This window comes from Hippoglossus hippoglossus, chromosome 13 (assembly GCF_009819705.1).
Source record: "Hippoglossus hippoglossus isolate fHipHip1 chromosome 13, fHipHip1.pri, whole genome shotgun sequence".
Lineage (NCBI taxonomy): Eukaryota > Metazoa > Chordata > Actinopteri > Pleuronectiformes > Pleuronectidae > Hippoglossus > Hippoglossus hippoglossus.
The window spans coordinates 20,053,517-20,069,502 of NC_047163.1; the positions used below are offsets into that span (position 1 = coordinate 20,053,517).

Below are 15,986 nucleotides of genomic sequence, written 5' to 3' on the forward strand. Positions count from 1 at the left end.
ATTTTATTTTACCCAAGGGTGTCATTGCACCTGGGGAAGGAGGGTTTATTGTGGTCTGATGATCAGATCCAATGCATCCAATTTTGTTTCATCTCATTCCTTCGGCCTGACACTTTGGTAATTTTAGCCCATTCCCCATTTTGTTTTGCCCAAATCCATCAGTAGTGAGTGATGTTACCATTCATCTGTTTTCCTGAGAATAATGGTTGAATAACCCTATGACCAGACAGGAAGGCAATCATAGGACATTTTGGCAAAACTCAAGATTATATTTACCAACATAATATTTTTTAATTCAATGACAACCATTTTATAAGGTCTACATATGGTAATTTCACGATCATGTGGTGATTTGTCCTGTTGATTGGTTGCTAACTGTCAAAAGATCTGACACCAGAGTGTAAAAGAAGAAGGAGACAAGCATGCTGCAAATCTTTCATTGAGTCCATGACAGACAATGATGGACAACCAACATTGAGCTATCAGCTGGCAGTGCATTGTGTCTGGAGGGAACTGTGAGTGGGTCAGAACTGCAGAACTACTGCAAAGACTTCCTGCATTCTTTCTCTGAGGGTAAGATCTGTATGTTGTGGCCTGTATAGGTATTAAACTTAGTAATACTTAGTCTACCCTTTCTTACAACAAATCTCCAGTACTATCTGTGCCATGTGGTATGGTTAAGGTCCAGGGAGGATCATGGTTCGGCACATAAACTTAAAGTATATGGTTAGGGTTTAATTCCTTTCCATGTGGAACAAGGACTAGTTTACAGGATGGAACTTGTTTCACAGTGATTGAAGAAATACGTCAATTGATCTATAGCTGCATGTCAGACACCAATTTTAGGCCTTTGTATTGTTTTCTGGCTATGTGAGAAGATGATGGCCCTATTCCTAATCTGGGAATCTGGTCAAAAGGTTCAAAATATGTAGGTAGTGTATAGGCACAATTCTAGTAGATGCATGATCTAAGGCAAGAGGAATTTGGGCCCTTCCAGCTATGGTGGAGTATTAGCTTCTGTTTAATAGCTGGGAATCAGAATACACATCAAAAGCTACCAGTCCCTACGAGGACAGCATTTTCAAGCCCCTCGGTCTTCCGGACAATATCCCTGTTAATAAGATTCAGTTTTTTCTTTCCTTTTTGATTTCTAAAAAGGAACCTACACCCCCCTGTGCCCATCGTGTCTTTCCATTCTAATTTTCTATTTGGCCTCAACCACTTCTCTATTCCTTTCACTGTCTGGTTCTCTGACACCGTTTTCCCCTTCCTTTCTTTTCCTTTTCCTTCCTCTCCACATCAGTGACAGGAAGCAGCTGGGAGACATCATTGACGATGATTTGCAACCTCATATTCATTTTTTATCCTAAATATATTGGGCCAGACATCTGGAGGTTCAGCAGCGTAATGGCCATTGTATATTTTATGAGCAGCAGGAAGCAAAGCTCTTGGAGTTAATCATGTGAATGAGGGTTTTCAGGTGCAGACAAGGGCACTACTTAAATCATCACATAAGCCTCCCCAAAAAGGTCAGATGCTTTAAAATGACACTGAATGTCCTAGAGTGAATAGAGTGGCTGTAATCATTTGGAGCACCTGTCATTGTCTACAGGCCAAACAACATTTGTGGAGGTGACACTGGACACCCTCACTGCACTTCCATAGCAGCTATATGCTGGTATAAGTTATTCCTTGGTCGTATTGGACCCCTTTATTTTTTCTCACTAAGTTGTAGATTTAATTTTGAAGGGGTATCAATCTACCCCAAACCAACCACAATTACAAGGCAAAGCAACTTTTTGTAAATGTAGTAAAAGTAAAAAAAAAAATTTCACTTTCACAACCCTTTGGCAGCTAAAATTTTAAAATAGTCTTAGGTCATGTGTCACACCTCAGGTTCAGGAGGACTCAAGATAATTACTCAGAGAAAATGATTCAAATTTCAAAACAGTTCAGCTTTATCAAGGCTCAGCAGGTAGGACCAGGCAAGGGCAAACAGGAAGCAAATTAATGACATGGGCAATGGTTGGTAACAGGCCAGGAGATGAAACAGTCCAAAGGCAAAAGGAGAAGGCATAAGGTGGTGAGGAAAGAAAATAATACAATCTAGCAGAGAATGAGTATAAATACGCCAGTATAGTATAAATACTATCTGCTCATTGGGGAATAGGGGTAACTCCAGTGCAGTGCAGGTGGGCATGACAGTCTACAACAACAGCAGACTTATTGATATGGAAATGGCAGGCAGAGAAGGAATGGATGCATGAATGAACTGTGACAGTCATGTGCATATGAGTAGGTTTTCATCAAGGACCTCTCTCTATTTGGCTGCATTCAACCCTCCCTCTGGCCCCCCCACTGTGCCGCTGAGAAGCCTCTGCTATAGCATAATGCTGCCAGTACCATGCTTCACCTTTGGGACAGTGTTAACCAGGTGATGAGCAGTGCCTCATGATCACCAGACATAGTTTTTGGAGCTCTGCCCAAAGATGTTTTGTCTCATCAGTCTAGAGAATATTTTTCCTCAGGCTATATCCTTTAAATGCCATCTGGCAAAGTCTAAGCAAAGTGGCTTCCTTCTCACTTGATTGGTGGAGTGCTGCTGAGATGGTCGTCATCTCTGTAGAGGAATTTCAAAGCTCTGTTCAAGTGACCATTAGACTGACCGAAGACCTTCTTGTTCTGTTACTCAGTGTGGCAGGATGGCAAATGGGAAGACAATCCAAGTTTTACAAATGGTTTTATAGCACTGTTCCACAGCAAAGAGTCTGAGTACTTGAAGAAACATTCTAAAATAATGTTTTCACTTAAAGACTAAGGATTATTGGATATAAATTAACAGTTGTTCAAAGCAGTTGCAGTTATTTGTTGGATTTTTTTAAAACCATGCCTCTATTTCAAACTGCTCTGTAATATGAATAATTCAATACCATAAATATGTAACAAGATTCACAACACCTTATGTTGGGAATTTTGTATGCCAAGCATATAGTGTGTGTGGGTGTGTGTGTGTGTGTGTGTATGTGTGCCCATAGTTTCCCAGCTATATCATGTGCAAATCAAGTGTTACCAATCTATCTGTCCTGTCCCCATTCAATACATTATAACATATCAAAAACCTAAGACTTTTTATCAGAATACGCCGAATGAACAATAAACACGATCAAAAATGCTAACAACAAACTCTATATGCAAAATATGAACAGTAGAAACTATTTACGATATCTACAAAGCTAACTGTGAGAGTGAATAAAAGATTGAAGCACGAGAAAACACTGTGTGGAGATCAAGTTGGGGAAGTACATCATACTACATTGTGCAAGTAGTCCATACAGAGATGTGCGCGTTTACAGGAACAAGTCGAGAAGGCCTCATTTTGAATTGTGTGTTTGCTGCAGGGGCACTGCTTTACACTGCTTGACATGTTTAGGTAAATGTCTTCATCTCTTCAATAACACAACCTAAAACCAAACAATAGTTACAGATGCAACTCTGGTTCTATGAATGTTGGATGACCACCTGCCTTTCTATACACCCTCCACCCAGTTGTCTTTTCTGCCTTCATGCCTTGAAGGGGGTGCTGTATGGTTTGGTACATGCTTTATTTTTGAATTTCCCTTTTAATTATTAAGTATTGTTTTGTTTTCCTTTTTTTTCTAAATCAATTTTGCAGCCTTGTGGCAATCCAAGTACTGGTCCACACCCCAGGGGTTTGCAAACCACTATCTAGGCGGAGATTTATTCTGTTTTTAGGTTGAATTATTTTGAATAAGATTATTTTCGTCACCTCATCTCTCAGCTACGCGTGACAAGTGTGAGTACGTGGAGGGTGATTTAAGGGAGGCTGGAAAGGAGGAGCTGTTTGAGAGCCAGGAGCGTCTGTCATTCTGACACACTTCCTATCCTTTGTTTCCTTTTGAGTTGGGAGTCTGGTTTACCAATTTTCGGTTTGTTTCGTTTTTTCACTCAGGTATATTTTTCATTCAGGTGGTTTGCCCAGATCTTCACACGTTTTGCCCTCTTTGGTCAGACTTCCACACGTCCACAGTTTAATTTAACAACATATATTTTCATCTGTTAACTAAACCTTTTTTTTTGCTTTGACCATAACTCTGGTATGGGTTCATCCTTGTGTGTTGGGTTGAGTCAAGTTAACTTTTGAGGTTGTGTCCGTAACAGATTCTTAGTAGTCAAAAACATTTACAGAGTTACAAATTTGATCCTAAGGGCAAAGATGTTGTATTTTCATTCCTGTTTATATTAAGTTGATATGTTTTCTATTTAAATGTTTTCGACCTAATTTTTTTTTTTTTCAACATGCAAGATGTTTTTCTACATTTTTGTGAATTTCTTGAGAAATAATGCAGAGATCTTGATGACTCAGACTGATATCTATGAGTGTGTGCTTTTTACTAAGGCTTGATTGAATTTAAGGGGGCTCTTAGGCCTTGTCATGTGCACTACTGAGTCCAATCCTGGTTGTTTAATACTGTGAATGATTACAGTAGTATGTAGAGTATAAGAGTTGTAATTAAAATCCATTTGATAATTTCTGTCAGTGGGTATCAGGAGAATAACTGAATTAATGGATATAAGCCTGGTTCTTACCTGGACCTCCACTCCATAGCCCAGATAGACGGTGATGATGTAGCTGCAGTCCATAGTGGAGTGAAAGGCCAAACTGGACTGTGGTGGAGCCTCTATGTATCCTTCTGGGCCGGTCAGGTTCAGTTGGCAGGGAACTGCAAGGACAAACACAGCAGCATAGAGATTACCGTGATGGAAGCAGTAAGGACACACAAACACACACTCACACACACACACACACACACACACACACACACACACACACACACACACACACACACACACACACACACACACACATGCTAGTACACCATTCATTGCCATATACACAAGAAAAAGCAGCAATCTCAGGCTGTTTATGACTGGAGCTTTTTCCTGATAAATGTATACATGGCAACAATGAATGCTTCCTGAAACCGCACTGAGACCAAATCCCACCAACAGTTGTCTGTTTCTCTAAACCATGACCGTGATCTTCTACCAACCATAACCTTATTTCAGTTATTCTAAAGACCTTTATATGTCATTTTGGATATTATTGGTTTTTCTCAAGCCAAATTGAGATCCGTTGTCATAGCTGAGCCTCATTTTTTTCCAGAAATAAGAGCACTTGATTGTGATTGACGGACCTGTTGTGTAACACCAAATTTTAAATTTGAATCCCTTGTAACAACATTCTGACATCAGCAAAATTATCAGTGTATTATTTCTGGCAAACCATTAATATTCAATTTATACATTTGGTAGTCAGAACTGGCAGACAGACATGGAATGTCCCGGGTCTATAAAGTGGTGTACACATGATATTTATGATATGTCTGCCTTGCTTGGCGCCTTCAAATCAAATGAGGATATAACGGGCTTCATATGCTGTATGATTGTAAATCCCATATAAAAACATTGCTTCAATTGGATTGGTCTGTTGTTCATGTGGCTCATCTTGCTAGGGGCTGCAGCCGAGGCTGAAGACACATAAACAGAGTTTACCCTAACACTCAAATCAAATTGAGCCGTTTACAACTGTGTTAAAACTCCCTCTCTCACCCTCTTCTGCAAATTCTTGAATGGTTGTCTTTGTTTTAAGTTGGAACGATGCAGCTCAGTCTGCACGACTTGTGGAAATTCAAAGATAAAGATTTCCAAAACAAAAGTTTGATTATCTTGTCTTTGGTATTGCTTTTCCAGAAATGGAACCACTGTGTCAGTCAAACAAAATTACCCAATAACAAAGAATATTTAATTATTAATACACTCATTTTATACCCTGCTCCTGGCAAACTTCTGCTGTGAGATAGAATGTCCATGGTTAAACAGTTTGTGGAGCTCTGTTGCTTACAGGAAAACCAGGTGCAGGTAGAGTTCAGTGATAACAAGGTTACAAGGGTTAAACATTTGCAATTAAGTAGTATGCAGACTAAATACGGCAGCCGCCTACATTATGTTATTCATTCACCACTACTGTAATTAACACCATGCAAGTTTGACATGTGCTTGATCTAGTTAGAGGAAGCTTGAGTGAGTGAATGTGCGAGAGAGGAGACAGGGGAGAGGAAGAAACTTGGGATGCAACGGTTGAGACAGAAACACTGAGAGTAATCTGAGTGGAAGTGATTTAAGGTGTGAAGAAAAAGAATCAGCACAGAAACTGATTCAGAACCAGCTCAGGGATCAAGTCAGAGACATATGGTACAAACTGAGAGAATTGAGATGCATTGCTTAATGTACTGAATTACATTTGAATGATAAAACGTATCATTCCCCCAAGAGGTAGCCTACTGGTGAGTGTTTGTCAACTGCTAGCGAGAAGCATGGACGATTTTAGGGATTAATACGTTTCTTGAAAAATGAGACATTATGTGTGCTGTCCTGAAATCTCAAGAAATATACTTGTATTAAAAGTACATCTACAGCTATCATTAAAACACATGGGACATATTTCAAACAACTCTGCAACATGGGTTCCCAACCTAACCAAAGGGTTCAACTTGTTTATATATTGCCATGTGTTCCTATGCTCTCTCTCAGTTTGTGTTTTTCCACAGTGTACAGTGTACATTGCTTTGCTTCCTCATGTCGGCCCTCAGGGTTTATTTTTCTGGTTGGTTTCTTGGACTTTATCCCAGTCTGACACTGTTTGCCTTTATCAGATTACTTATCTGTGCATGACTTATTGTGTGTGTACAGACCTTACTGTTTTTAATTCTACTTTTGCTCCCATGAATTTCTCTGTACCTGAGTCTCAGTTCTCACTAGAGTGGTTACACTATGGTAATAGACATTAGGAAAAAATTAACATAAACGTCTGATGCAGCTTGAACTTTGCAACAGTAGCGGAGGGAAATATGGAGATAATGACCATCTTTCTTCAGTGTTGCTTCAAGATATACTACTGCTGGATGTAATCTGCCGCGTACTGCCATCTCTGCCAGCATTTCTTGCTGTTGTGGTCAGCCAAAAGTAACACAATATGTTTCTCAGAATGTCCTGCTTGCCAAAAACTCTGGTCCTGTCAGATCATCAGATGCCATCCCTACCTGTTATTGTGTTCAGCATGGTTGTCCTTGGAAGCAAAAACTGGAATGTGACCCATCTATAGCAAATATTAACTAATTTGATATAAAAGGACATGTTTTCAATGGTTACCGACTGCAAAATTTAACAATTACTGTACATCCACATGGGAGGAATTGCAACATTTCAGTTGGATATAGTGGGCATTCTAAATATAGTTTTCTATATATTAGCTTATATGGTTTAAGATTAGAATGTTTTTTTTAACCAGAGTTTCTGGAATCGCATTTTCTGGGATTAAACACTAGTGGAGACTGTGAAAGGACAGGTTTGACAGTGAAGGACAGTGGACTTGTCTGAGAGAAATAGATCAGGAGTATAGGCAACATTAACCCACAGAGAAATGAGACAGAAGTTGAAGGAAGACATCCCCCAGCTTTGACTTGCCCAGGCTTCATTTGGATTTAGCAGACAGTACTGCCTGTCTGTACTTTGTACATGATGTCACGCTGCACACAGATGAGCTGATTAATTAAGCTACTCCCTTCTTGCTCTTCCTACAAAGTCCACCAAGAAATCACCAGCCTGATATTTATTTTCCCCGTCCACTCTCTTAATTTCAGGGTGTTATGCTGAGGTCCCCTCTTGATTAAGGGTTGGTGATGCAGCAGTGCTGTTGTAATTTATTTCAGCCCCATGGCTGTGTGGTGGTGAGAGATGCAAGTAGATACAATATTAGTTTAGTGTGTGGAGACAGCGTGAGTGCACTCAAAAGAGAAAAACATCCTTTGATGAAGTCTCGATAGAGAAAGAGGACTGCTGTGGTGGGTATGTATCTCAGTTTTGAAAGATTCTTCAGAATAAATATTTAGAAGATGACATTTCATGGGTTGATATTTCTAATAAAATATTTAATAAATGATATATATAAAGTACGTATTCATGGTTAGAAGACCTTCATCATCCATATCTTTACAATAATAGAACAGGTTATAGACCAGTTATGGTTAAAACAACAAATAATATTTTGACAAGCAAACTTATTTTGTTATAATGTGAAATACTTCATGTAATGAAGGTTTAAAGGTGACACCATTTCTCATATCATGTAGAGAAGTCTGTGCCCCTCCAGCTGATCAGTCAGAAATGATGCTACCTCCAGGAGTTCAGACTCATCTGTCTTCTTATCACAATATCATCCTTCATACTCATTAACAGCAGAATCTCGCCATGTCTCAACCCAGACATGAAGAAGACTTTATCAGATTGTGTAATTGAGCCATGTTAATTAAATTACGAATGACGTAACAAAATATAGGAACTTATTACGTTATAATGTGAAAATATCTTGCAATAACAATCAACATTTTACTTTATGCTGTGATTCTGACATATGTGTTTCTCAATGTCATGGAAGCAATAAGACACTGTGTGGAACACAAAAGGATCCAAACGTGTTTTTTATGGCAATAGCTGCTGGCAGGAGGCATAATTTTTCCGTGTTCTTCAAATGTTCAATTCTTCAAGGTCACTGTGACCTCTCAATGAGCCTCATTCACAAGAGTGCGTCTGCACAAATCTGAGCTTAAACCGTGCCTATGAACGTTCGATGCCCAAAGCTGGGATTCATCAAAATGTTCTTACCTAAATTTGTTTGTAGGCTACGATGACATTCATGCCCACACACGCGCTTTGATAGAGCGCACATCTGGGCAGCTCAAGCGTTGTGAGATGTGCTTGGACACAGCTGGGGGAAAGCGCCTTTATACACCTGAGAAGGTGCAGAATTATCCTGGCATGGTGTGTCCTGCACAACCCAGCTATGACTCATGGCATCCCCTTACCACCCGGAGCAGAACCACAACCAGACAGGCACGAAGACCCACAGCCAAATGTGGGGCTTCCTGGCAGGGCTGCAGTGCTGACTCACTACGCCTTAATGCAGTGTCTTTAATGATGGTAAGTTAAAATGCCTTACTTCAAAATGTATACTGAATGTGAAATAATTTACTTTTCCTTATGGGTTTATCCTAATATTTCTGAAGCAAATGACACACACACATATTCATACGATTGTTTATTTGCGAGGACATACATTAACTGTTTCAGTGTTTCTCAATGTTTTCTTTTCCTGTCGCAATTTCATTCTCCTGTTTCCTTGTTTTTTTTTTCTGGTCTGTGATTCGTTTTTTGCCATCAACTTTGATGTCAGTCTTTTTTTTTGACTTGTGCCACCGTCTGAACCTTAGGGGACACAGCATTCACCGCCTCAGTTGTTGCAGCCCAGGCTTAATTTTTTTTTTAACATGGTCACTCCGGAGGACACACTACAGAAAATTGTGCCCTTTGTGGCTTCCACCTCCTACACAACCTGCTGTTGTGGAATCTCTTATACCTAAACGGATGTCCTTATATAGACATATAGAGGCATTGCAGTATGCTAATTACAGATAGAGGACACGCACTTGTCAATTTAGAATAGACATACACAAGGTGGTGAGAACAAAATTGGCTGAAGCGTACGTGTCATGATGTGTCATGAGGCGGCAATCTTGCACAGGCCCATGTTTAGGCAGAGGGAGAGGAAACAGAAGCTGGGAAGCGGGCCAGGCTATGGGCTAGGCTATGGGCTAGGCTATGGGCTAGACTATGGGCTAGGCTATGGGCCAGGCTATGGGCCAGGCTATGGGCCAGGCTATGGGCTAGGCTATGGGCCAGGCTATGGGCCAGGCTATGGGCCAGGCTATGGGCTAGGCTATGGGCCAGGCTATGGGCTAGGCTATGGGCCAGGCTATGGGCTAGGCTATGGGCCAGGCTATGGGCTAGGCTATGGGCTAGGCTATGGGCTAGGCTATGGGCTAGGCTATGGGCTAGGCTTAAGGGTAACCCATACAAACCAGCACTCCCGAGTCTGTTCCTCGCCAGCTCCAGGTCTCTTACAAACAAGATGGTTGAGATCAGAATGAGAATTTCGATACATTACCTCATCGCTTAGCATCCTGCAAACAGCTGTGTGTGATAGTGTGGTTTAACATTTCAGCCAGCTTTAAGCCCCTATACATTGAGTGACTTGGTATTGTCTCGGGTTGGATGTTCCATTTGCCCACAAGAGGAGGGGTAAGTATGGATTTCTTGTACCTGTGTAAATACTCAATGGTTATGTTCTAATATTGTTAGAAGATTGTCTATACAGTCAAATTGGTTTATATTTTATGTATCTTTATTTTTATATGAATATATTGAGCATTTTGATCTTTGAACCCCCCCACCTCGTCGCACTTTGGTACATCACTCTCTCAGTCTGCATTTGGAGCAGAGAGGATGTAAACTGATGCAGTCCATGTTTCATGTAATATTATTAAAGTAAAAACAAAAGAGAGCTGCAGTGTCGCAGTGTTTTTGTTGGTGTGTTTCAAGAACTTGCTACATGTGCTTTTTTTTCAGTCCTTCCCAAACAAAGGCACATGATCAGACCGAGGTTTTTACGACAAGTGACAGTGGAAACACTACTGCTTTTGTCCACAGAGGCACCAGAATCAACGAGAATGAGAAGTTCCTTGTCGGACCTTTAAATAATCTCTTAGAATTTTGACACATTTTTACGTAAACTCAAAGATTTACTGATTAGAAATCAGTGGTCAAAGTTCAAGGGCATGGTGACCTCATATGTGTCTGGAAAAGAGTGTATGTGGTGTGAAACTGCATTGGTTGGCGGAGACATCCAAGTGCAGGGTGCTAATTTAAGCTTTTTGCTTTATTAAACTTTTGAGACAACTGTAATGCCTGTTCATATTGGCATATATATCACTGCTGATTATAAAGAGAAGCGGTAAAGATGAAGGAAATGTCGAGTTTAAAAAGCAAATGGCAAACACCAGCCAAGTCAAGGAGCATGCCACTGACTGTGAACACGTAGATCAGTAGCAGTCATGGTTACTCAGCCTGTGATAACAGTTGTATAATGTCAAGTATAAAAAAACATCTTTGATCGTGTAAGTTGATTTATCTTGGATCAAACTCAAGACTACAAAGCCGGTTGCGGACCTTCATTACCAAATAGAGGTGTGGTGGACTGGGCCATTTACAGGCATTTTAGAATGTACAGTAAGCACAACAACATGATCGAATTGTTGTGATGAAAAAATATGAAAGGGTACATAACATGTCAATTCTATTCTGTAATTATTAATTTGAGGCAGGCTCCTTTTGTTTGACCTTTGTAGGACTGTCCGATAGGGTCATACTGTACAGTATTGCTGCTGTGGGGCAACTGAGAGAGGACACCTGGAGCGTACAACCTGAACTGACGGATATTGCTCCCTGCGATGTCCTCTTTTGGCCCAAACTGAATAGGCTGAAGAGTCACCGTTTCTGCACAGTCAAGAAGATCCAGTGCACCTCGTAGACAGTGCTTTATGATTTACAGAACGGTTCCTCCAGGGAACAATTCAAGCTTGGCAGGAGAGGTCTGGCTTCATGTTGAAATGAATCACTCCAATGAGAAATGAAACTTTTTTTTCTATATTTCTTTCAGTTTTGATAAGACTCCCCCCCCCCCACCCACCCACACAAACACACTTCCCCCAAACACAGCACATCACAACTGGCTCTCGTTTCACCCCACACACACACACACACACACACACACACACACACACACACACACACACACAGCAGTTTGTTCAATATTGTATTTCACATTAAAGACAGTTTATACTCCCTGGACACTCCATTTGCTCTTTGTGTTCTCTCCTTTTCCTGCTCTATTAAATCCCAAAGGTTCAACTGGATTCACTGGGAAGGTCACCAGTTTTTAATTAATTAACATCTAGGAGCATCCTTAGAAGCTTATAAACAGAGGCCACAGAGAGATTCATGGGGCCAAACTGTGGCTTTCAAACGGTGGCCCCACAGTGTGCCATGTGCACAACCATGCTTTTCTTCTCACCACAGTTGTAAAGAACGGCCATCTTAGTTACCCTTCCAGACATTTGCAATATCTCTGACCATTTATTGATGTCTCTCAATGACATGTTGCCTTTGCTAACCGCGCTGCTCATTGACTGTTTTTTTGGAGAAAATCCAGAAAATCGGCAGTTTCAGAAATAATCAAATCAGCTTGTCTGGAACAAACAATCATAGTCACAGTCAAAGTCACTGAGATCACACATCTTGTATTCTACTTTAATGTGATGTTGATGTGTCCACTAACCGAAGCTCCAGACCTGTATCTGCGGGATTTGATGCTGCCACTATACCACCATATCATTGGCTGATAATTGCCTGAATAAGCAGGTGCACAGGTGTTCCTAATAAAGTGGTCAATGGGTACAGTTAAAATAAGTGTAAGAATGTGTTTTACCTGGACTTTGCATTGTGGTGATTATGGTGGTGGTAGTGATAGTGGTGGTGGTTGTCTCCTCTTCGTTACCGCCTGGTCTCACATTCTGCCTCGGTCCAGGCTGATCTGGCCTCACGACATGGTTCTCCTTTGTAGCAGTAGCAGAGGTGATGGTGGAAACATGTCCTGGATCCTTTACAACCACTCTGGTGGCTGTAACGGGGGTGTTGGAGTGAGAAGTGGCTTCTAATGCATGCATGACAAGGGTTGTTTGCATGCTGGAGCCTTTGGCTCTCTCACCTGAAGCCCTATCATCAGCATTATGTGGAGCGGAGTGTGCAGTCCCGGATGGTACGGTGGGGGAGGTACGAGTGCTGGGGTGTGAGCTGGATTCTCCGCTGTCTTCAAAGTAGTTTGGCTGACCATGAGGGCCGAGTGGTGCCTGGTGTTGGGGGGGATTTCTGTAGAGAGGGTGGTGGTTCAGGATGTTGAGAGGCGGGGCGGTGGTGACCACGGGGAGTCTCCTGTCCGTGTCCTGGGTGGTGGAGTACAAGCTGGCCCTGCTCTCCAGAGGGCCCCCCGGGGTGATAGATTGAGCATCCTCAGAGGCAGAGGCTGCAGAGAATGAAAGAGAATAATACGTATGTTTTGAAGATTATTGATTCACATCACAGACTCAATAATCACTTGGCCAAGCAGGTGCAGAGATGTCTGGCTTCATTCTCCTGCCTGCTCTCTGCTGTGGCTCAGAACCACTCCACCCACAGCCATTGAGCACTCTGCCAATCCCATTTTCAATGGGATAATGATGGAGGAGGGTGCTAGAGCCAGAAACCAAGGGACCATCAAGCCAGAAACATCTTAATCTACCAATTTCTAACAAACTGAACATGGTGACTTGCTACCTTTTTACTTGACTGTCTCTTTTCCACTTAAGGGCAGTAATTGAAATATTTATATTTTATTTACTATTATTAACTTTTTCATCACAATTTTTTTTATTCTAAATTCAGCCATGTTGTGTGTTATATGCATTAAATTAAATTTCATTATGTTAAGGACACAATAGGGCATTTGGATTTTTCTGTAAATGGTAGTTTTTCACCTAAAACAGCAAATGTGACCAATGAGTTTTCACGCTGTATGTTGAAGTGCCACATAGGTAAAATTATTAAGGCTTTATTATTGTTTTTTTTTAAATCATTGATAACTTCTTCCGATTATTCAGATTGTCAATCAATTACCCCAAAAGACCAGAGATGTGGAGGTGTGAATTATTCATTCTGTACATCATGAAATCCTTTGACGAGACATTGGCCCTATTTTATCTCATGTGATTGAGAGTTGGCTTCTTATCTTGCATTTGAGTGCGGCTGTTCAGAAGAGCTTTGAAGACTTATTTATAGACAATGTTCGAAGAACACGTCGTACAGGTGCTCCCCCAGTCTTTTTACCCTCTAAGAAATATTGTGTGAACACATCTAGTTGCCTTTTAGTACCTGTCATGCACAGAGCACAGAGCAGACCACACTGAATGAAAAGATAGACATGACAGCTTTAGTATATTTTGCCTTCAGCCCCTGAATCAGAAAGATTTGGTAATTTTACAAAACACAAAATCATTAAAACCACAATAAAGGTAAAACACAGGGCCTCTGAATTATGTAATGATGCAGAGGCAGCTTTAAGGCTCTCATCAATTTGTATTTGTCTCACACATCATTTCCACAAACATAGAACAGGTTCCTGTCTGGTTCTTGCACTTAATTTAGAACCGTTTGGAGTGTTTCAACCAAGAATAAATTGGTTCACAAAAGTCGTTCCTAGATGGAACCACAAAGCAAACCATGATGACAGGCACATGAGGGAAGACATTAGAGGTCTGAAGACAAATAACTACCATGACAAACACAAGTTAATTTGTACTATCCACCATCTTGCTGCTAATGATGCACAACTTACTATCCCAGGTTAGTTACAGTTCACATCAGAGAACAAAAGTTGATTCCATAAAAACACAAAGTCAAAAGTCAGTTCAAGTTACCTTATGTTTCCTTTGTTCACACCGCTTTGCAGCACCATTGTTTGGGAGGAGGCTGCTGAGCGTTTCCTGATATTTTATAGTATTGGTGATGTCATGGATGAAACTAAGTGGAGGGTTTTCCTTTTCTATGTGTAAGTTTATTTTATTTTAGACATTAACATTATTGTGTTAGGTTTAAGTTGGGGTATAAATCAAATAGAAATGTGAATGAGACTATAAATTGTGTAACAATGTTGGTAGATTTTAATGTTTTAATAATTCTGTGTAGGCCAACCTGCTTTGTTAAGGTTTTGTCATGACTCTAGGCTCTGAACTCTTAGATAAATATTGTGAGATTTTGATCCCCCTCATGTGTTTCTGTTCTCTTTACTTCCTGCCTCCAGTTTGTTTCACCTGTTTGTCCTGTGCCCCCTGTCTCTAGTTTGTCATCAGTTCAGTTTGTATTTAAGTCAAGTCCTCAGTTCTGTCTCAGTCGAGTCGTCTGTCTAAATAGTCTCTGTCAGTTTTGTCTCCATGCTGTCAAGTTGTTTTTTCCTGGACAGTTTCAGTTTGCCAGTTTTGTTTCCTTCCGGGCCTGCCCCTTATTTTGTATTTTCAATTAAAAAAAAAAGAAATTGAATTGGACCTGCCTGCTGCCTTGCTCCTGCATTCATCCACCTGCTCTCTGCAATTGTGACAGGTTCAGGTTGAATCTGTGTACATTTGAAATGAACACACTATATAATTGAAGCTTGTGCCTTTTGTTAGTTCTTAATGCAAAAGTTACACATGTAATGCACTGTAAATATAACATCACCTCTGAAATAAACAAGAAGTCTATTGAGCCCCATCCTCCTTGACCTTTGAAAATGTATTGTTTGTTTCAATTATGTCAGTGTAATCTGATGAGGAATAAATGAACATTATCAGTATATACTGTATATGTGCTGTACAACAAGCCTGTCGTACTCTAAAGGGGTTACAATCGAATTTCCAATATTAGGTATTTTCACAAATCCTGAGTCGCTGATTTATCTGCTTTGAAATTTGAAAGTTTTTACTTCACTGCAGTGAATTTGACAGCAGAAAATATAACTTCATAACCACAGAATAAATCCAGTCACACTCTTCATCTTTCTCTTTTCACTGCTCTGCTTCACTGTACTTCAGTCTGACATCAAGCTGAGAGAACCTGCTCGTCCTTCTGGACAGAGACAGGACGCTCAATCACACTCCATAAAACAAAGTCTTTCCATTATTCAGAGCTAAATTTTTGCCATATTTCCTTTCAACACTTCTTTATGGGGAGCAGTGCATTAGTGCTGTTCCACCCTGTGTGTCAATTGGCATACTGAATAGCCCTTGTAGAACGTCAAACAGTACAATCCAAACAATTCTTGCAAATTGCTCACATCAGTGGTTTCTTCCCTCCCTATCCTCCTCATAATAAGACTTAATATTCATTCCTGAGGAGATTTGATGAGCCGCTATAATTCTCCCAGTGTAATGATCAGCGCTTCCCTA

General features: G+C 40.6%; 1 protein-coding gene across 2 annotated transcripts in view; it reads right to left on the minus strand.

Annotated features, from left to right (window-relative positions):
* sez6b (seizure related 6 homolog b) overlaps positions 1–15,986 on the minus strand; it is a 182,923-nt gene that overhangs the window by 99,644 nt on the left and 67,293 nt on the right. The window contains exons 2-4 of one of the 2 annotated variants that reach the window (XM_034604274.1): positions 12,740–13,054; positions 12,461–12,652; positions 4,609–4,742 (exon numbers count right to left, since the gene is read on the minus strand). In XM_034604274.1, the coding sequence (XP_034460165.1) occupies positions 4,609–4,742; positions 12,461–12,652; positions 12,740–13,054 (641 nt within the window). Of the gene's footprint in view, positions 1–4,608; positions 4,743–12,460; positions 13,055–15,986 lie in introns of both variants that reach the window. The other variant, XM_034604273.1, reaches the window with a different exon arrangement.